Source organism: Leucoraja erinacea, unplaced genomic scaffold (genome assembly GCF_028641065.1).
Source record: "Leucoraja erinacea ecotype New England unplaced genomic scaffold, Leri_hhj_1 Leri_64S, whole genome shotgun sequence".
NCBI classification, from domain to species: domain Eukaryota; kingdom Metazoa; phylum Chordata; class Chondrichthyes; order Rajiformes; family Rajidae; genus Leucoraja; species Leucoraja erinaceus.
The window spans coordinates 590,726-612,711 of record NW_026576564.1 but is presented as its reverse complement, the minus strand read 5'-3'; the positions used below and the strand labels follow the sequence as shown (position 1 = coordinate 612,711).

At 45.5% G+C, this 21,986-nt stretch overlaps 1 protein-coding gene across 1 annotated transcript in view; it reads left to right on the top strand.

Annotated features, from left to right (window-relative positions):
• Positions 1–21,986, top strand: part of LOC129694397 (WD repeat-containing protein 70) — a gene marked incomplete at its 5' end in the record, with an annotated part of 51,307 nt that overhangs the window by 7,871 nt on the left and 21,450 nt on the right. Inside the window, 5 exons of the mRNA XM_055631100.1 lie at positions 917–1,070; positions 3,066–3,142; positions 5,698–5,872; positions 17,796–17,895; positions 20,821–20,905. Of these exons, the coding sequence (XP_055487075.1) occupies positions 917–1,070; positions 3,066–3,142; positions 5,698–5,872; positions 17,796–17,895; positions 20,821–20,905 (591 nt within the window). The remainder of the gene's footprint in view (positions 1–916; positions 1,071–3,065; positions 3,143–5,697; positions 5,873–17,795; positions 17,896–20,820; positions 20,906–21,986) is intronic.

The following is a 21,986-nucleotide window of genomic DNA, read 5'->3' as shown; positions in this document are numbered from 1 at the left end:
CTCCAGCACTTTGTGTCTATCTACAACAGTTAATATCATCAGGCCAAACACGTCCAAGTTGGAGCAAAGTGAAAGATGCCAGAGTGCAGAATGTAGCTCCATTTTCATTTTTCATCAAACCCCTTTCAACCCCTTTGGTCATCCAAAGTTCCATTACTTTGAGACAGATGCAACAAGCTGCAGTAAAGGGCCTGTCCCACTTTCACGACCTCTGCCGAGTTTGCCCTTGACTCATACTCGCAGCATGGTCGTCACGAGGTCATGGGTAGGTCTAGGCAGGCTGTGATGCTTGTCGTAGGCACTCGTGGCATCAAGTAGGTCGGGGCGTTTTTCAAGCATGATGAAATATGTCCACGAGTAAAAAAGGTGGTGAAAGTGGGACAGGCCCTTAACTCAGCGGGACACGCAGCATCATCTCAGGAGAGAAGGAATGGGTGACGTTTCGCATCGAGACCCTTCCGACATCTTTATCCTTCCTCCATACTGGAACATGGTGGTCCAGAATGCTGGTCATCTGATCTTTAAATGCTTACCACATGTCTGATGTGGACGCCCAATACTGGTGCTCCCAATTTACTCTTCCTAGCTCCAGCCTAATAATGTGATAATCAGCCTTACCCACATTTAGTACTCTCATCCAAAGTCCCGACTTATCCTTATTTATAACTATTTTAAAATGTATGTTGATGATGACTGCTCCCGAAATGTTCTCCCACTGAAACACCAGTCCCCTGCCCAGGCTACTTTCCCAGCACCAGGGATGAGTGTGTGGTGATGAGGGGCTGCAAAAGCAGGTGGTGTGAGAACGCTGGCAGTGCGGGAACAGTTTGATGACTTGAATGGGAAGGGTGATAGAATGACAGTGAAGAGTGAGAGACTGAGACTGGTTTATTTTAACTTTGCCTTGTTGTTTCAGTCACCAGATTAAATCTTTACAGTACAGTGCAACGGGAGATGTGATTCTTTGTGTGGCCGGCAGTGCCCAGGCCAAGGTGCTCGACCGAGATGGCTTCCAGGTGATGGAGTGTGCAAAGGGAGACCAGTACATTGTCGATCAGGCTCGGACCAAGGTAATGCTGCAGTCCTGTGTAATTCCACGTTCACTGAGCACAGAAAGGCCACACATGTTGAGCGACAATTGCCCTTCCACACTCATCTATTCACCAGCCCTTGGACTATGGTATTCTATGCCTTAGCAATGCAAGTGCTTGTCTAGATACTGACATCAAGTGTCAAGTGTGTTTTATTGTCATATGTCCCAGGTAGAACAATGACATGCTTACTTGCAACAGAATATGTAAACATAGTACACTGTAAACAAAACAATAAAGCAGGAAAAAAAGGTGTGTGACACATATATATATACATACATAAACACACACACATAAAAAAACAAACAATAATGGTGCAAAAAGACAAAACCATTGCCCCCAAGTCTATTGTAGTTCAGAGCTTATTTGGAGGTTGTAGAGTTTAATAGCCTGATGGCTGTAGGGAAGAAGCTGTCCCTGAACCTGGACATTGCAGTTTTCAGGCTCCTGTACCTTCTTCCCGATGGCAGGGGTGAGATGAGAGTGTGGCCAGGGTGGTGTGGGTCTCTGATGATGCTGACTGCCTTTTTAGTTTGTGAAGTTAGTGTTGTAGGTTGTGAGGAGGGTGGTGTTGGGTCACAGAAAAGTAATGATCAGCTGGTAAGTTAGCAGAATGGTAGTAGATGAGATTTAAATCTGAGAAGTATTGTGGGAGGTCAAATGAGGGGGCACATATACCACCATTGGTAGGGCCCTGGGCCTAAAGATGCTACACAACGTGCTAGGAGCAAGGGTATGTATGGTCAACAGTAGAAAACATTTTCTTATAATGGATTCATGGAAGATCAGAACGCATAGATGTAAGGTAAAGAGTAAGATGTTTTGAGGGGTTATAACGATTGTTTTCACCCAGAAGATGTTTGGAGTTTGAGATGATTGCTGGGAAGGAGGTTGAAAGCGGAATCACTGAACATTGAAGGTACACAAAATTGCTGGAGAAACTCAGCGGGTGCAGCAGCATCTATGGAGCGAAGGAAATAGGCGACGTTTCGGCCCGAAACGTCGCCTATTTCCTTCGCTCCATAGATGCTGCTGCACCCGCTGAGTTTTTCCAGCAATTTTGTGTACCTTCGATCTTCCAGCATCTGCAGTTCCTTCTTGATCACTGAACATTGATATGGGTGAGCAGTAGAAGTGCCAAGGCACAGAAGGTTCCCAATCAGATTAGTATAGGTGGGTAATACATGACATGATGGAGCAACTCAACTCTTCAAGCAGCGTCTGTGGAGGGAATGGACAGGTGGTCTTCTGATGGTCTGTCCATCTGTCATCTGTCCATTCCATCCACAGATAGTGCCTGACCTGCTGAGATTCCCAAGCATTTTGTTTTTGGTCGCCAATTTTCTGTTAACGACTTCCCCCTCTCATCTTCCACTTTACTTGAATAGCGGTGTTACATTTGGTGCGTTGATTAAAATTGAGATCATTATTTGAATTCGGGGCCCTCGGAGGCCTTGAGGGATTTGTGATCATCTTTCATTTGTCTAAACCTCTGGTCCACTCACCTAACTATGTTACTGCGGCAGTACACAAAATGCTGGAGAAACTCAGCGGGTGCAGCAGCATCTATGGAGAGAAGAAAATAGGCGACGTTTCGGGCCAAAACCCTTCTTCAGACTGATGGGGGGTGGGAGGGGAGAAGGAAGGAAAAAGGGGAGGAGGAGGAGCCTGAGGGCGGGGGGATGGGAGGAGACAGCTCGAGGGTTAAGGAAGGGGAGGAGACAGCAAGGGCTAGCAAAACTGGGAGAATTCAACATTCATGCCATCAGGATGCAAGCTACCCAGGCGGAATATGAGGTGCTGTTCCTCCAATTTCCGGTGTTGCTCACTCTGGCAATGGAGGAGACCCAGGACAGAGAGGTCGGATTGGGAATGGGAGGGGAGTTGAAGTGCTGAGCCACTGCGGCTGTTGGAGATGTGTTTGAATATCAAAATCTATCATTGATGTTAAACTAGCATCTCGTCTTCTTACAGGGACACACGGCAATGCTGAACAGTGGTGTGTGGCATCCGAAAATAAAGGAAGAGTTTATAACTTGCTCCAATGATGGGTACGGGTTTCTTGAACACAGGAGAGCTCTTTATGTTCACAACCCCTTTGACCGGAAGCAGGAGTGGACCCCCAGTTGTTTCGACCTGTTGCCGCTCCAGCAATTATTTATATATATATATATATATATTTTATCAGCTCTCTTCCTGTCCTTTCCCACATATCTGTGACACCTCTGACGCTCTGAGAATTTCTGGTCCTGGCCTACCAAGTTTACTATAGAGGGCAGTATGATGTAGCTGAATGTGTGGTCGGATATTTCCCCACGAAGCAGCTCTGAGAGAGACCCTGCACAATGCAGCAGGAGGTTTCCACATTCATTGGATTAGCGAGGAACCCCAAGTAATGTTTCTTTTAATCATTTTGAAGAGGTGCATCTTCAGGATAGCCCACTTCTTGGGAAATGAAGCTGGGTAGGTGACTGAAGTGAGCATGGCAGAACACTGTCGTACCCATTTTGTGTACCTTCGATTTTCCAGCATCTGCAGTTCCTTCTTGAACACCATCATTTTATTAGTTTTAAAAATAGTTATGGAAAAACAGGCCACAATTTAAAGTCCTAAATTGGGACAAGGCTGATTTTGGTGGCATTATACAGGAACAAAAAGATTGAGCATAAACAAATGGTGTTAGAACCCAGTGGGTCAAGCAGTACCTGTGGACATTTCAAGACTCTCCAGCAAACAGGCCCTTCAGATTACCATGCCCATGGCGACCAAGTTAGCATACTGGACTTGTCCCACTTGTATTTGGCCAACAGCCTTCTAAATCCTTCCTTTGCATCTATCTGTCCAAATGCCTTTTAAAAGTTGTACCTGTTTCTGCTTCTATAGCAATCTCTGGCAGCTCAATCCAGATACAGACTATCCTCTGAGTGAAGATGTTACCCCTGTGGTCCCTCTTAAACCTCTCCCCTCTCACCTTTAAGGTGTGCCCTCTAGTTTTAGAGGGCATACCTTCCCTGGAAAAAGTAGTGTGAGCAATCACTTTATCCATGCCACTCATGATCTTGTAACCCTCAATATGATCGCTCTTTAGATGGCTTCAAAGAAAAAAGTCCCACCTCTCTAACCTCTCCACACTACAAATAACACCCTAGTGAATGATGTCCTTCAATGACGAGACGGAGTGCAGGAAGATGATAAAGTTAGTAACATGGTGTCAGGGCAATAACCTCTCCCTCAGTGACAGCAAGATGAAAGAGAGTTCAGGAAATTGGCCCAAATCATCATAAACGGTGCTGAAGTGGAAATGGTTGAGAGCTTCCAGTTCCATGGCATTAATCTTGCCAACGATCTGTTGTGGACCAGCCATGAAATCACATCAAATGCTGACTTCACCACCCTGGCCATCTGACTCACCAGGTGAGGGTACAGAAGAGGTTAACAAGGATGTTACCTGGGATGGAGACTTGTATGAAGTCGGCCAGCTTCACGATGGTGAGTCCTGGCTCTGCCTCCGGAGCCTCGAGGTCGGCCCCAGTTGGAGGCCGCCAGCTCCGTGATTAGGCCTCAGCGCAGACGGAGATACAACAAAGAAAAGGTCGCATCCCCCCGAAGGAAGAGATTAAAACAAGTTTCCACCGCCCCCCCACACACATACACACCTAAAAATAAACTAAACCATACGTCCACCAAGACAAAAGAAAAGGAAAAGACAGACGGACGGACTGCAGGCGGGCCACAGCTGCTTGGGCAGCGCCGCCATTCCAATCTCTCCTGTAGACAACAGGATAGATTGGATAGGCTAGAATAATCTTATGGGGTTTTCTAAAAACTTTGAGGGCATGGAGAGGATAAAGAGAATCTTCCAAGTGCAAGGGAGTCGAGAACTAGATGGCACAGGCTTAAGATGAGAGGGAGAAATATAAAGGGCATGGTTTTCACACCGAGGATAGTGCTTATCTGGAATGTCAGAGGAGATGGTAGAGGCAGGTACGATTACAATGGACAAGCATTTGAACCAATATTCGGGTAGGAAACTGGCCTAATGTGGGCGAATGGGATTGGCGTAGATAGGCACATGGTCAGCGGATGAATGGCCCGTCTAATAGTCTGACCTCTCATTGTCTGGGTGTCTTGTCTGAAAAATCTGGAGGTAGGAATGTCCACCTGGTGTTACAGCCCTGGTGTTACAGTCCAAACCATGTTTCAGTACTGACCACAATCTATCCGCTTCTACATCCCTCAATGACCTTTTGTTATTGATTAGGAAGGAACTGTAGATGCTGATTATAGACACAAAATGCTGGAGTAACTGGAGTCAGTCATTCAGACTGAAGTAGGGTCTTGACCCGAAACATCACCCTCTCCTCTACAGAGATGCTGTATGCCCCTTTATAGTTTTATTTATTAGATTCCACGCATTAAAACATAAGTAGTTAAGGATCCCCAAATGTAGTTGTTATTTTTCTAGCCTCTGTTTCTTCCGACCACCAAACTGAACTCATTCCACCTCTGCCTTATCTTTACCCGTCCTTCTGAGACCATTCTCATTGTAGTCACCAGTTGGTGCGCTGAAGAGCCGTTTGTACTAATTGGTGCCTGTTTGTGTCAGGACTGTGCGGACTTGGGACATGAACAATGAGAAGAAACACAAGAATGTTTTTAAGCCACGGACAGCACAAGGGAAGCGGGTTATTCCCACCACATGTGCCTACAGCAGAGACGGCAAGTTTATCGCAGCTGCCTGCCAGGATGGTTCCATTCAGATCTGGGACCGCAACATGAATGTGAGTCACTCCAAATGAAATAAGCACATTTACTTGAGCTTTTGTTGTGTGGAAGGTGATAGGTGCCGGGGAAAGCACAGCTAGGGTGTTGGATGAAGCTGATACAATGGTAACGTTTTTGGACAAGCTAAACAAACGGACTTTAAATCATGTGCTCTTCTGAGTAGCACATATATTGTGGGCTGATGGGCCTGTTCCTGTGGTGTACCATGAATTATAACAATATTTCAGATATGAAAGGCGGCAATTTGGCCCATTTTGCTGGAGTCCTAGAGCTACACAGCACAAAAGCAGGTCCTTCGGCCCAACTTGTCCAAGACAACCAAGTGGGCATACTAGGCTAGACCCATCTGACTGTATTTGATCCATATATCTCGGGACACTTCCTATCCATATATACAAGTCCAAATGCCTTTTGAAAGTCATAATTGTATTCCAGTTTTATAGCCTCACCTGAAGAAAGACTTGTCCCTGAGGTCCCTCTTAAATCTCTCCCCCCCCCCCCCCCCCCACTTTTACATTCATGCACACTAGATTTAGAATCCTGAGTATTCACACAGAGAGTGGTGAATCTCTGGAACTCTCTGCCACAGAGGGTAGTTGAGGCCAGTTCATTGGCTATATTTAAGAGGGAGTTAGATGTGGCCCTTGTGGCTAAGGGGATCAGGGGGTATGGAGAGAAGGCAGGTACGGATACTGAGTTGGATGATCAGCCATGATCATATTGAATGGCGGTGCAGGCTCGAAGGGCCGAATGGCCTACTCCTGCACCTAATTTATATGTTTCTATGTTTCTATTCATGTTGTCCATGCCCTTCATCATTTTGTATACAGTGCCCTCCATAATGTTTGCGACAAAGACCCATCATTTATTTCTTTGCCTCTGTACGCCACAATTTGAGATTTGTGATCCAAAAAATCACATGTGGTTAAAGTGTACATTGTCAGATTTTAATATGCGCCATTTTTATGCATTTTGGTTTCACCATGCAGAAATTACAGCAGTGTTTATACATAGTCCCCCCATTTCAGGGCACCATAATGTTTGGGACACAGCAATATCATGTAAATGAAAGTAGTCATGTTTAGTACTTTGTTGCATAAGCTTTGCATGTAATGACTGCTTGAAGTCTGTGATACATGGACATCACCTGTTGCTGGGTGTCTTCACTGGTGATGCTCTGCCAGGCCTGTATTGCAGCCATCTTTAGCTTATGCTTGTTTTGGGGGCTAGCCCCCTTCAGTTTTCTCTTTAGCATATAAAAGGCATGCTCAATTGGGTTCAGATCGGGTGATTGACTTGGCCACAAGAATTGACCATTTTTTAGCTTTGAAAAACTCCTTTGTTGCTTCAGCAGTATGTTTGGGATCATTGTCTTGCTGTAGAATGAACTGCTGGCCAATGAGTTTTGAGACATTTGTTTGAACTTGAGACAGGATGTGTCTATACATTTCAGAATTCATTATGCTACTACCATCAGCAGTTGTATTATCAATGGAGATAAGTGAGCCAGTACCTTCAGCAGCCATACATGCCCAGGCCATAACACCGTGTTTCACAGATTATGCTTTGGATCTTGGGCAGTTCCTTCTCTCCTCCATACTTTGCTCTCGTCATCACTCTGATATGTTAATCTTCGTCTCATCTGTCCACAAGATCTTTTTCCAGAACTGTGGTTGCTCTTTTAAGTACTTCTTGGCAAACAATAACCTGGCCATCCTATTTTTGCGGTTTGCATCTTGCAGTGTAGCCTCTGTATTTCTGTCCCTGAAGTCTTCTGCGGACAGTGGTCATTGACAAATCCACACCTGACTCCTGAAGTGTGTTTCTGATATGTCAGACAGGTGTTTGGGGATTTTTCTTTATTATAGAGAGAATTCTTCTGTCATCAGCTGTGGAGGTCTTCCTTGGCCTGCCAGTCCCTTTACAATTAGTAAGCTCACCATTGCTCTCTTTCTTCTTAATAATGTTCCAAACAATTGATTTTGGTAAGTCAAGTCTATTCGTCACAAACGCATACGAGATGTGCAGTGAAATGAAAAGTAGCAATACTTGCGGATTGTGCAAAAAACTACAAAACAGAATGGAACAGAATCAGTAATTACATATTTGTGGGAGGATAAAAAAAAAAAAGAAGAAACAGCAATTTAAAAAAGACACTACACAACAGTAAATTGGTTCAGTAAAGTTAGTCCCAAGTGAGATAGGAGTTTATAGTCCTAATGGCCTCTGGGAAGAAACTCCTTCTCATTCTCTCTGTTTTCACAGCATGGCAACAGTGGCGTTTGCCTGACCGTAGCAGCTGGAACAGTCTGTTGCTGGGGTGGAAGGGGTCCTACATGATCTTGTTGGCTCTGGAGTTGCACCTTCTGATGTATAGTTCCTGCAGGGGGGCGAGTGTAGTTCCCATAGTGCGTTCGGCCGAACGCACTACTCTCTGCAGAGCCTTCTTGCCCTGGGTAGAGCAATTCCCAAACTAGATTGTGATGTTTCCGGACAAGATGCTTTCCACAGCCGCTGAGTAGAAGCACTGGAGGATCCTCAGATACAGTCTGAATTTCCTCAATTGCCTGAGGTGGTAAAGGCAATTGAGGCAGTGTGATGTCCACTGAGATGTGGACTCCCAGGTATTTAAAGCTGCTCACCTTATCCACAGTATCCCCATTTATCTTCAGTGGTGTGTATGTCCTCGGATGTTGTGCCCTCCTAATCCACGATCAGCTCCTTAGTTTTTTGGACATTCAAGAGGATGCTGTTGTCCTGACACCAGAGTTGCTTGGAACATATTCCAGTCGACATCGCTCAGTGCATCTTGCAGCATGGCCTCTGACTGGTCGGGCCACTGCTTTATGTCCCTCGTCACTGCCGCTTCCCGAACTATCCTCCTCATACTCCAGCAGCAGGAAAATGGTCAGATTTTCCTAAAGGAGGGAGTGAAACGGCCTTGTTGTCCTTCCGGAATGGCGTGTAGCAGTGGTCCAAGGTTCTCTCGCCCCTGGTGGCACACGTGATGTGTTGGTAGAAGTTGGGAATTACCTTCTTGAGATTTGATTTATTAAAATCTCCAGCCACCACCATGGCCGCATCGGGCTCTTGTTTTGATGTCGACATAGCACATCGTGTAGGGCTGATAGTGCCACGTCAGTGTCCGCCTGCGGTGGAGTGTAGACGGCTGTGACGATCACTGAGCCGAACTCCCGGGGAAGGTAGAATGGGCGGCATGAGTTCGTCAGGTGCTCCAGGCCCGGCGAACAGGAACGGGAAAGCATCTTGATATTTCCAGGGTTGCACCAGTTGTTATTGGTCATGAAGCAGACTCCTCCACCCTTGGATTTCCCAGATGCTTCTGTTCTGTCAGCATGGTGGACAGTGAAGGATTCGGTTGGGCAGATTACCTGATCCGGAATCAGCGAGGTCAGCCATGTTTCAGTCAGGCAGAGGATGTTGCAGTCCCTTATGTCCAGCTGGAATCTGACCCTCGCCCTAAGGTCATCCAGCTTGTTCTCCAGGGACTGGACATTCGCCAGAAGAATGCTGGGCAGAGGGGGACGAAAGGCTTGGGCTTTCAGCCTATTCCCAATCCCCCTCCTGCTTACCCCGATGTTTTCTCTGGGTTTTCCTTGGAGTGGCCGCAGACCCATCTGTTGATCTGTTGATCTCTGCTGGCCACGCTGGATCGGTGAGTACATTGTTTAAAATGTCTCCATTTACACTAGAGTTTAGTTTCAAGAGAGTTTCCCTGTCTTACTTTGTTAGTGCTAGGGAGTTGGAACTTAGAAATCATTTAAAAAAGAACATGCAAGTTAAAAATACGCACAGTTTCCGCGGAGCTGCCACGATGGCGACTGGACAGGGCCGTGTCATCTTGAGATCCTAAGGTTTGGTTGATGTCTCTAACAGTTTTATTCTTGTTTCTCAGTCTCATAATGGCTTCTTTGACTTTCATTGGCACAACTTTGGTCCTCGTGTTGATAAACAGCAATAAAAGTTTCCAAATGTGATGGAAAGTCTGAAGGAAAGACTAGGTGCTGAGAGCTCTCTTGTACCTGCATTAAGATAGTATTTAAACACACCTGAGCAATTACAAACACCTGTGAAGCCATGTGTCCCAAACATTATGGTGCCCTGATATGAGGGGACTATGTATAAGCACAGCTGTAATTTCTACATGGTGAAACCAAAATGTATAAAAATGGCTTTTATTAATGTGCACTTTAACCGCATGTGATTTTTTTTTCTATTACAAATCTCAAACTGTGGAGTACAGAGGCAAAGAAATAAATGATGGGTCCTTTGTCCCAAACATTATGGAGGGCACTGTATCTAGATGAGATCATCCCTCCCCCTCCTTGCTCTGTCAAAAAATAAATCCAGCCTCTCCCTATAACTAAAGCCCACAGCATACTGGTGATTTTTCTCTGCACCTTTTCCAGTTTAACATCCATCCCATAGCTGGCAGGAGTATTCCTGGACATCTTGGACCGCTTCCTAATCCATTTGGAGAGGAACGTTATCATCCTGATGACAAAGTAAAGTAATATTCAGGGCTCGAAATTAGCGGTTGCCCGGGTGCCACTGACCACTCAAAGTGCCGCCGGGCAACCTAAACACCGAGTCATTTTGCCCGGCTTGGCAACCAGATACTGGTTTGTACCGAAGATAGACATAAAAAACTGGAGTAACTCCGCGGGTCAGGCAGCATCTCTGGAGAAAAGGAACGCAACGTTTTGTGTCGGCGGTGACGGCTGTATTGCGTGGGCAAGATACTAGGTGCGTGGTGACGAAGGGTCGCAGCGAATGACGGCCCCCGAACAGCAGCTCCATCTCCTCCTCCTCCCGCCCCCCGCCCGCCCTGATAAGGGCCGCTGCTTGCAAACCCGCTAACCAAAGATCTTATAGCAGAGCTCCGCTATAGGATCTTTGCCGCTAACGGCGCTTTAAAAAAAAACCCTCCCGCACGCCGAGGCCGGGAGGGGGAGGGGGAGGCCTCGGCGTGCGGGAGGGTTTGTTTTGAAAGCGGTTTTCGCCGTTAGCGGGATTGCTGTCGCTGCCGCTGCTGCTGCTGTGCGGGAGCCGTCATTCGCTCCGACACTTCTGAAGCAGCTGCACCATAGATCCTATAGCTATAGGATCTTTGAGCTGCACCGCTCGGCCCCGCACCTTGCTGTTGGCTGGCGGAGGAGGGAGGCGGTGGCGAGGAAGTTCCCAACGGCCAAGGCAGCGGGCGATGTTGTCCGAGGAGCGCTGACCCTCCTTCCTCCCCACCTCGCGTCCCCTTCTCTCTCTCTTTCGTACGCCCTCCTTTATCCTGGGACCCCTCCTCTACATCCGGCACTGTTCCCCAGTCCTGCCTCTATTCTGTCCCCCCTGACATCCCCTGCGCTCCCCTTCCCGTCTCGTCTCCCCCCTCCCAATCTATTCATCCTGCGCTGATCACCCTATCCACCTCGCATTGATTCTCCTGCCACTCCCCCCCATCCATCCTGCACTGGTTCCCCAATTCACCCTGTACTTACCCCTTTCCCATCCATCCTGCACTTCTCCATCCATCCTGTACTGATCCCCCATCCATCCTGTACTGATCCCCCATCCATCCTGTACCAATCCACGCATTCATCCCATACTGACCCACCCTCCATTTACCCCGCACCTTCCCCTCATTCATCCTGTAGTGATTTCTCATTCATCCTGCACAGACCCTCCGATCCACCCTGTACTGAACCCCCCCCAATTCATCCTGCGCTGATCTACCACCCCACCCATCCATCCCGTACTGATCCTCCCAATCAAGAAGAATGGGGGGAACAGTCTGAAGAAGGGTCTCGACCTGAAACGTTGCCCATTTTCTTCGCTCCATAGATGCTGCCTCACCCGCTGAGTTTCTCCAGCACTTTGTCTACCCCCATCCATCCCGTACTGAACCCCCCCATTCAACACCACTGACATCCCCCGTGCTCTCCCCTCACAATTTTACCTACTCCAACCAACACGTACTAATTCACCTGCCTCAATCCATCCATTCTGCACCGACTGCCTTCTAACCCCCCCCCACTGGCCATCTATCCCCCCGTCTGATTCACACACCCCTCCCTGACCCTATTGTCCTGGAAATGTCTTCAGAGCTAATATTGAATATGTTTGATAACGGAATGCAATCAACAAATGTGTTTTAATTCCCAATGTTATTATTTGTTTTAATCCATAAAGATGGATTAATTAAATTGTGAACACGTGAAACATTAAAACCGCAGTGTTCGATTGTCACTGCTACCGTTGACACGTTATTACAGAATTCATTTTAACGGCAAATCAATGCTCTTACTATGGAGTATCAGTACTGTAGTTATTTAATGAGCAACATTCACAACAATATGTACGCATATATGTTACCATGGTACAGGATTTATTGACACAGGTTGATCATACGCTGAATAATCCAAATACATTTTTGTTTGGAAGTGGAAAGAACTAATAGAAATTGCATTAACTGCAATGTGTAAAGAGAGTTGAGATACTGTCTTATAATTTTGCTGCTTGTCATTGTGGGATATATCCTGTCTTGATTGGTGAATATGTTTAGTTTGTGACTTTATTTGAAGCAGAAATAATATGTGAATGCTTCATTGAGCATAATTCCGACCGGGAACTGCGCACTTCATCCGAGCACATTATCGCACGCGCCATGCAAGCCGTCTTAAATGACCACCTAAACTGTCATTTGGCAACCTAAAAAGCTGGCAACAGGGAAAAAAAGTTAAGTGAGAGCCCTGTAATATAATATGCCTTAATCAATATCATCCAGTGGCTCTTATATTCACCATCATGATGGACTTCAAGAGGCTGGTGATGGCACACATAGAAACATAGAAACATAGAAATTAGGTGCAGGAGTAGGCCATTCGGCCCTTCGAGCCTGCACCGCCATTTAATATGATCATGGCTGATCATCCAACTCAGTATCCCGTACCTGCCTTTTCTCCATACCCTCTGATCCCCTTGGCCACAAGGGCCACATCTAACTCCCTCTTAAATATAGCCAATGAACTGGCCTCAACTACCCTCTGTGGCAGAGAGTTCCACAGATTCACCACTCTCTGTGTGAAAAAAGTTCTCCTCATCTCGGTTTTAAAGGATTTCCCCCTTATCCTTAAGCTGTGACCCCTTGTCCTGGACTTCCCCAACATCGGAAACAATCTTCCTGCATCTAGCCTGTCCAACCCCTTAAGAATTTTGTAAGTTTCTATAAGATCCCCTCTCAATCTCCTAAACTCTAGAGAGTATAAACCAAGTCTATCCAGTCTTTCTTCATAAGACAGTCCTGACATCCCAGGAATCAGTCTGGTGAACCTTCTCTGCACTCCCTCTATGGCAATAATGTCCTTCCTCAGATTTGGAGACCAAAACTGCACGCAATACTCCAGGTGTGGTCTCACCAAGACCCTATACAACTGCAGTAGAACCTCCCTGCTCCTATACTCAAATCCTCTTGCTATGAAAGCCAACATGCCATTCGCTTTCTTTACTGCCTGCTGCACCTGCATGCCTACCTTCAATGACTGGTGTACCATGACACCCAGGTCTCGCTGCATCTCCCTCTTTCCCAATCGGCCACCGTTTAGATAATAATCTGCTTTCCCGTTTTTGCCACCAAAATGGATAACCTCACATTTATCCACATTAAACTGCATCTGCCAAACATTTGCCCACTCACCCAGCCTATCCAAGTCACCTTGCAGTCTCCTAGCATCCTCCTCACACCTAACACTGCCCCCCAGCTTAGTGTCATCCGCAAACTTGGAGATATTGCCTTCAATTCCCTCATCCAGATCATTAATATATATTGTAAATAGCTGGGGTCCCAGTACTGAGCCTTGCGGTACCCCACTAGTCACTGCCTGCCATTGTGAAAAGGACCCGTTTACTCCTACTCTTTGCTTCCTGTTTGCCAGCCAGTTCTCTATCCACATCAATACTGAACACCCAATGCCATGTGCTTTAAGTTTGTATACTAATCTCTTATGTGGGACCTTGTCGAAAGCCTTCTGGAAGTCCAGATACACCACATCCACTGGTTCTCCCCTATCCACGCTACTAGTTACATCCTCGAAAAATTCTATAAGATTCGTCAGACATGATTTACCTTTCGTAAATCCATGCTGACTTTGTCCAATGATTTCACCACTTTCTAAATGTGCTGCTATCCCATCTTTAATAACTGACTCTAGCAGTTTCCCCACTACCGATGTTAGGCTAACTGGTCTGTAATTCCCCGTTTTCTCTCTCCCTCCCTTCTTAAAAAGTGGGGTTACGTTTGCTACCCGCCAATCCTCTGGAACTACTCCAGAATCTAAGGAGTTTTGAAAGATTATTACTAATGCATCCACTATTTCTGGAGCTACTTCCTTAAGTACTCTGGGAAGCAGCCTATCTGGCCCTGGGGATTTATCGGCCTTTAATCCATTCAATTTACCCAACACCACTTCCCGACTAACCTGGATTTCACTCAATTCCTCCACCTCCTTTGACACGCGGGCCCCTGCTATTTCCGGCAGATCATTTATGTCTTCCTTAGTGAAGACGGAACCAAAGTAGTTATTCAATTGGTCCGCCATATCCTGGTTCCCCATGATCAACTCACCTGTTTCTGACTGCAAGGGACCTACATTTGTTTTAACTAACCTCTTTCTTTTCACATATCTATAAAAACTTTTGCAGTCAGATTTTATGTTCACTGCCAGTTTTCTTTCATAATCCATTTTTCCTTTTCTAATTAAGCCCTTCGTCCTCCTCTGCTGGTCTCTGAATTTCTCCCAGTCCTCCGGTATGCTGCTTTTTCTGGCTAGTTTGTACGCATCATCCTTTGCTTTGATACTATCCCTGATTTCCCTTGTTATCCATGGATGCACTACCTTCCCTGATTTATTCTTTTGCCAAACTGGGATGAACAATTTTTGTAGTTCATCCATGCAGTCTTTAAATGCCTTCCATTGCATATCCACCGTCAACCCTTTTAGAATTAATTGCCAGTCAATCTTGGCCAATTCACGTCTCATACCCTCAAAGTTACCTTTCTTTAAGTTCAAAACCATTGTTTCTGAATTAACAATGTCACTCTCCATCCTAATGAAGAACTCAACCATATTATGGTCACTCTTGCCCAAGGGGCCACGCACAACAAGACTACTAACTAACCCTTCCTCATTACTCAATACCCAGTCTAAAATAGCCAGCTCTCTCGTTGGTTCCTCTACATGTTGGTTTAGATAACTATCCCGTATACATTCCAAGAAATCCTCTTCCTCAGCACCCCTGCCAGTTTGATTCACCCAATCTATATGTAGATTGAAGTCACCCATTATAACTGCTTTGCCTTTGTCGCAAGCATTTCTAATTTCCTGTTTGATGCCATCCCCAACTTCACTACTACTGTTAGGTGGCCTGTACACAACACCCACCAGCGTTTTCTGCCCCTTATTGTTTCGCAGCTCTACCCATACCGATTCCACATCCTCCAAACTAATGTCCTTCCTTTCCATTGCGTTAATCTCCTCTCTAACCAGCAACACTACCCCACCTCCTTTTCCTTTCTCTCTATCCCTCCTGAATATTGAATATCCCGGGATGTTCAGCTCCCAGCCTTGGTCACCCTGGAGCCATGTCTCCGTGATCCCAACTATATCATAATCATTAATGGCTATCTGCACGTTCAACTCATCCACCTTATTATGAATACTCCTTGCATTGAGACACAAAGCCTTCAGGCTTGTTTTTACAACGCTCTTACCCCTTATACAATTATGTTGAAAAGTGGCCCTTTTTGATTTTTGCCCTGGTTTTGTCTGCCTGCCACTTTTACTTTTCACCTTGCTACCTATTGCTTCTACCTTCATTTTACACCCCCCTGCCCCTCTGCTCTTGTACCCATCCCCCTGCCACATTAGTTTAAATCCTCCCCGACAGCAGTAGCAAACACCCCCCCAAGGACATTGGTTCCATTCCAGTCCAGGTGCATTAACTCCACTTTCCCAGCCAGCCCATTATCCACTGTAGTTTGCTACTGTCACAACTAGTTCTTGCAGACACCAACTCCCCGGACCTGACCTCATCTCTGAAACATCCACATTACAAGGACTCCTATGTTAAATTCCTACTTATTGACTATTGTGTCACATTCCCAACTAACTAATTCCCCAAACTTGGGAGTTAGCACCCCGCTCTGCAACTGGATCGTCGACAGCCTGACCCATAGATCATGATCATGTGGGTAGGTGACAACCACTCCTCCATAATAATTGTTAAAACCGCTGGCCTCTGTACATTCGCAACTGTGCATCTCCAAATGATGAAACGAGTACAGGGAAGAGTTGGAGAGCTTTGATAACATGGTGTCAAGACAACAGTTCCTCCATCAAAGTCAGCAAGACTGACGAGCTAGTTATTGACTACACGTGAAGGTCAATACACCAATTGTTGCAGCAACGGTGCCAAAATGGAAATGGTCAAGAGCTTCAAGTTCCTCGGTGTAAGAATCACCAGCAATTTGCCCTGAACCAATCACATTGAAGCCATGGCCATACCACAATTCCTATCAGGATGCTTCGCAGCTTGGTCACAAAGTTGTGGATGTAGCCCAGTTCATCACACAGTTGTGGATGGAGCCCGGCTCATCACAGAGTTGTGGATGTAGCCCAGTTCATCACAGAGTTGTGGATGGAGCCCGGCTCATCACAGAGTTGTGGATGTAGCCCAGTTCATCACAGAGTTGTGGATGTAGCCCGGTTCATCACACAGTTGTGGATGGAGCCCGGCTCATCACAGAGTTGTGGATGTAGCCCAGTTCATCACAGAGTTGTGGATGGAGCCCGGTTCATCACAGAGTTGTAGATGGAGCCAGTTCATCACAGAGTTGTAGATGGAGCCCAGTTCATCACACAGATCAGCCCCACCCCCCACCCCTATCAACTCTATCTATACTTCACTCTGCCTCAGGAAAGCAACAACACAATCAGGACCCATTATTACCCAGTCATTCCCTCCTCTCCCGTAGGGCAGAAGGTACAAAAGCTGGAAAGCATATCCCACCAGATTCAGGAACAACTTCTGCGCGTTAGTGAACTCTGGGGTTTTTCTATGCCAGAAGGAACGGCAGATATCGGTTTACACTGAAGATAGATAAAAAGATGCTGGAGTAACTCAGCAGGACAGGCAGCATCTCTGGATAGAAGGAATGGGTGACGTTTAGGCTCAAGACCCTCCTTCAGGTCTGAAGAAGGTCCCAACCCAAAATGTCATCCTTTCCTTCCATCAAGAGATGCTGTCTGTCCTGCTGTTACTCCACCATTTGTGTTTATCTGGTATTTATCTCTTTGATTTCCTGTTGTATTTGCCTGTGGCGTGACTGTACTCGTTCGTGTCTAGTATGATATGACTGCATAGCACGTAATTAAAGATTTTCACTATCTCGGTACATGTAACACTGATAAACCATAGGTAACCAATGGTAATACATTGCTGGGTGTCCAGAACTGTGTAGTACTGTTCAAAATAAGCTCTTGCTTTTATTATATAAGAATATTCAGGAATATGAAGCGTATTGATCAGCCATTAATGAAGTGAATGGGTGAATCGGCTCGTGTGTTTGAAAGGGTCTGCTCGTTCTCAAACCTCTTGAGTGCTGAATGGTTGCTAATGCTTTAGAGTAGACGGGAGGTGAATTGCTTTCTCTTGTGTCTTTGTTCCATGCATGGCTGTGTAATTTTTCTGTGCCTTTCACAACCGTCACCTGGTTGGGTAGGACATTGCTTTAAAGTAATACCCACTGATTGATTGTGGATGAGCACAGTTAGTACAGTTTACGATTAATTGGCACAGTTTGATGCTGTGAATATTTACCACTCATCTTTGTTCCTTGTTTCTACGTAGGTTCACACAAAGTTTTACAATCGTCAGGCGCATGTTCCTGGCACCGACACCTCTTGCCTTAGCTTTTCATACGACGGGTATACGCTGGCTTCACGAGGTGGTACGTGGCTTCACTCAACCTTTCTCCAATGTTGGTATTGTTGAATGTGTGTTAGTTGTGCCTGTCTGCCTGCACAGAAGCCATTAGGAGACCATATACTGGAGGACCAGATCTGCACACAAGTGTGGTCTCACCAAGGACTTGGATGCAGATGCTCCCCGATTTACCATGCTTCGACTTTACGATCAGCAAAGGCATCGAGCCGCATGTAATTTCCGGTCACGTGATCGCAATATATCACAATGCGTTTTCGACTTGCGATATTTTCGATTTCCGATGGGTTTATGGGAACGTAACCCCACCGTAGGTCGAGGAGCAGCTGTAACTATCACAATGCACTCAATAATCTTCCCAATGAAGGCAAGTGTGCCAAACTCTGGCCACATGACTCGCCACTTTTAGGGAACCATGTACGTGTAATTCCAGTTCTCTCTGTTCTACAGCATTCTCAAGGGCTCTACCATGTACTAATCAACTCCCGCTCTGATTTGACGTACTAAAGTGCAACTCCTCACCCTTGTCAGAGTTAATTCCTTTTTGCCATTCCAAGGCCCACCTTCCCAAATGATCCAGATCCTGGTGTATCCTTCCTCATTGTCCACTATACCACCAATGTAATGTCATCTGCAAATTTCCTAACAATGCTAATTACATTGACATCCACATCATTAATGTAGATGACAAACAACAGTGGACCCAGCACTAGCCCCTACGGCACTCCACTGATCACAGTGAAACAACCCCTCACAACTACCCTCTGGCTCCCTCCTCCAAACCAAATGGCGAGCCCATCTTAGATTCCATGCTTTCTACGCTACCAGATTAGCCTACCATGCAGGGCTTTGGCAAAAGCCCTCATCAATCCTCCTGGTGACCCCTTCAAAAAACTCGATCAGATTTGTGAGACACGATTTCCCACACACAAAGCCATGCTGACTGTCCCTAATCAGTCTGTGCCTGTTCAAATGCTGCCACATGCAGTCCCTAAGAATCTCCTCCATCAACTTCCCCAACACTGCTGCCTACCTCACCAGCCTGTAGTATCTTGGCTTGTCCTTGCTGCTCTTAAATAATGGTACAACATTAGCCATGCTCCAGTCTTCCACAACCACCTCTGAGTAAAGATGAAACAAAGATCACTGCAAGGGCCTCCACAATTCCCTCCATAGCCTCCCATAAGGCCCATGGTTGTACTTGGTCAGGCCCTGGGCAGTTATCCACCTTAGTGCTTTGAAAATGCAAATGCTTCCTCTGGTAATTTATATATGGTCTATGACATCACAACACCTGTGCCTTCATTTCTTAGCATCGTCTACTCAGATGAGAAATATTAATTTACTATCTCCTCCATCTTGTTGAAGAAAAATGGGAGACCCGGGGAAGGGAGGAATGTGGAGATGATGTCTTACAAAGGTTGAGTTTTTGGACGTGGTTACAAACGTGATTAATGAGGATTGGGCAGGGCAAGGTCCCTTATAGAAGGCTGATCCAAATGGGACATCCCGTACATGGGATGCACGGTGACTTGGTGGTCTGGATTTGGAGCAACTTTACCTCTAGAAGACTGAGGGTAGTGCAGAGAACCCTCATTATAACAGACCCATAGGCAGGGGGAATGTTGTCTGTTATTGATTATTGTGTGGGATTTGCTTCAACCACTGAATGGCACTCGGTGAAATTAGTTCTTTCCAAATACAAAGTTTATTTTTAACAGCGAAAAATGTTTTATTTGTTACTGCTAAAAATACCAAATGCTATTTGTGCCATTGATTATTGGAGTATCATTACACATGCTAAACAAAATGATAGCCCATAGTATTAGAGGGAAGGTACCAGCATGGACAAAAGATTGGCTGAATGACAGAAGGCAAAATGTGGGAATAAAGGGGGCTTTTTTTGGTTGACTGCTGGACTAGCGATGTTCCATGGGTTCGTGTTTTGGGACCCTACTCTTCACGTTGTATATCAGTGATTTGGATGATGGAATTGATGGCTTTGTGGCTTCATTGGGGATTATATGAACATCATGTCAAGTTGTGTAGAGGAAGCAGGGAATCTGCAGAAGGACTTGGACAGGTTGGCAGAGTGTGAAGACAGTGTCATTTCAAGGTAGAATTATCAAAAAAATGTCTACATAAAGGGGGCGCTGCCCCCTTTTACCCCCACCAGGGGCAATGCCCCAATACCCCCACCAGGGGCAATGCCCCTGGACTCACATGTTTTAATGTGACATGATCATTTGTTCGTCTGAAGAAGGGTCTCGACCGAAACGTCACCCATTCCTTCTCTCCAGAGATGCTGCCTGTCCCGCAGTTACTTCAGCTTTTTGTGTCTTATCGACGAACATTTGATTAACGGTTCCCTGTGGATCGATGCACACTCCCCCATTTCTAGCGGGTAATAAAAACTCTGTGTGTGACTGCGCCCACGAGTTTTCCGTTTTGGCCACATTTTATAATTGATATATAATTAATATATGAAGTGGGTTTGAATAGGTCGCGGTTTCCACAGAGTCACCGGCAAGCCTCTTGAATTGTACGTAGTCTCGAAAATTGTGAATTCTAATTCAGAATCGACATAATCTCGCATACAGCGGAACTGTGCCACAAATAAACATCCAACCCTTGCCAATTGTAGCTCTCGTCTTCAAAACAAAAAATAAGATATGATTCGGTCTGCAGGTGGGGAACCTGAACAGGTCGGGTTGTCCTCATTGGCGATTCGAGCAATTTATAGCAGAACAGCACGCTACGCTTGTAGATGTGGACGCCATGACGGAAGCCGATTACCAAGATGGCGCTAAACAATTACCCATGACCTGCTACGGCTTTTTCGCCGAGTGGACCATCTTGCTCTTTCTCCAGTATCTTCGGTTATGAGTGTGCCTATCCTACATGATTAAAATGTTGCTGGCATGTTTTCCAGGGGACGACACCATTAAAACCTGGGATGTGAGGAATTTCCGGAATGCTCTGAATGTGGCAACTGATCTTCCAAACATATATCCAATGTGAGTTGCTGCAATCACTGAATTAACATATTATAACATAGAAAAGTACAGGCCCTACAGCCCACAATGTCTTGGATTTATTATTGGTACCGTGAAACGATTTGTTTTCCCATACTAGCCAATTAACTCAGATAATACTCTACATAAATCCAATCAAGCGAAATTCAAGTATGATAGGTAGAGCTAAGGGATAGATACAGTGCAAAATATAGTTCTCAGCATTGTAGTGCATCAGTTTCATTGACAAAGTCCAATGTCCACCATGAGGTAGTGAATCAGACTGTATCACAGCTTATGTCTGTGCTAAACATGATGCTGAGCTAAACTAATCACATTTGCCTGCATTTGATTCATATCCCCCCCAATCCCAGCATTCCCATCTGCTTATCTAAAAGCCTCTTAAATTCCACTTTAGTGTCTGCCAATACCACCACCCATGCATGGTAGCATTTTCCATGCACCCACCACTGTAAAAACAAACTTGCCCCACACACCTGTACTCTTTTCACCTTTTTCACTGACATTTCCAGCCTGAAAATAGTTCTGGCTAGTCTACTCTATCCATGCCTCTCATCATTTTTACTTCAATCAGTTCTCCCCGAAGCCTTCAATGCTCCAGAGAAAATAATCTCTCCACATCATCATCTATATCAGTGCTTCTTAAACTATTTCAGTGTCATTCACCCGTGAGTCTATATCACAACATTTCATTCACCCACGACTACATTTTCTTATGTTATAAGATGCCATTTTCGTCTTATTCTCCCTTGTGTATCATTTTATATATTTATTTTGTCACATGAACAAAAAACATAAATTAACTGTACACAAAAAAAGCTGGAGCACCCGCTGAGTTTCTCCAGCTTTTTTGTGTACCTTCGATTTTCCAGCATCTGCAGTTCCTTCTTGAACATCAATTAACTCATTTATTTTAAGTGTTTATTTTATTCACCTTTTTGAACATCCTACAAATATGTAAAGAAAACTAAGAGTGGGAAAAAAAAAGTTGGAAAATCATTCTATTAGAATGATAAAAAAAAAAAACCCCATTCCAACGTCTAAACACTGGGCTTCAGCCCCA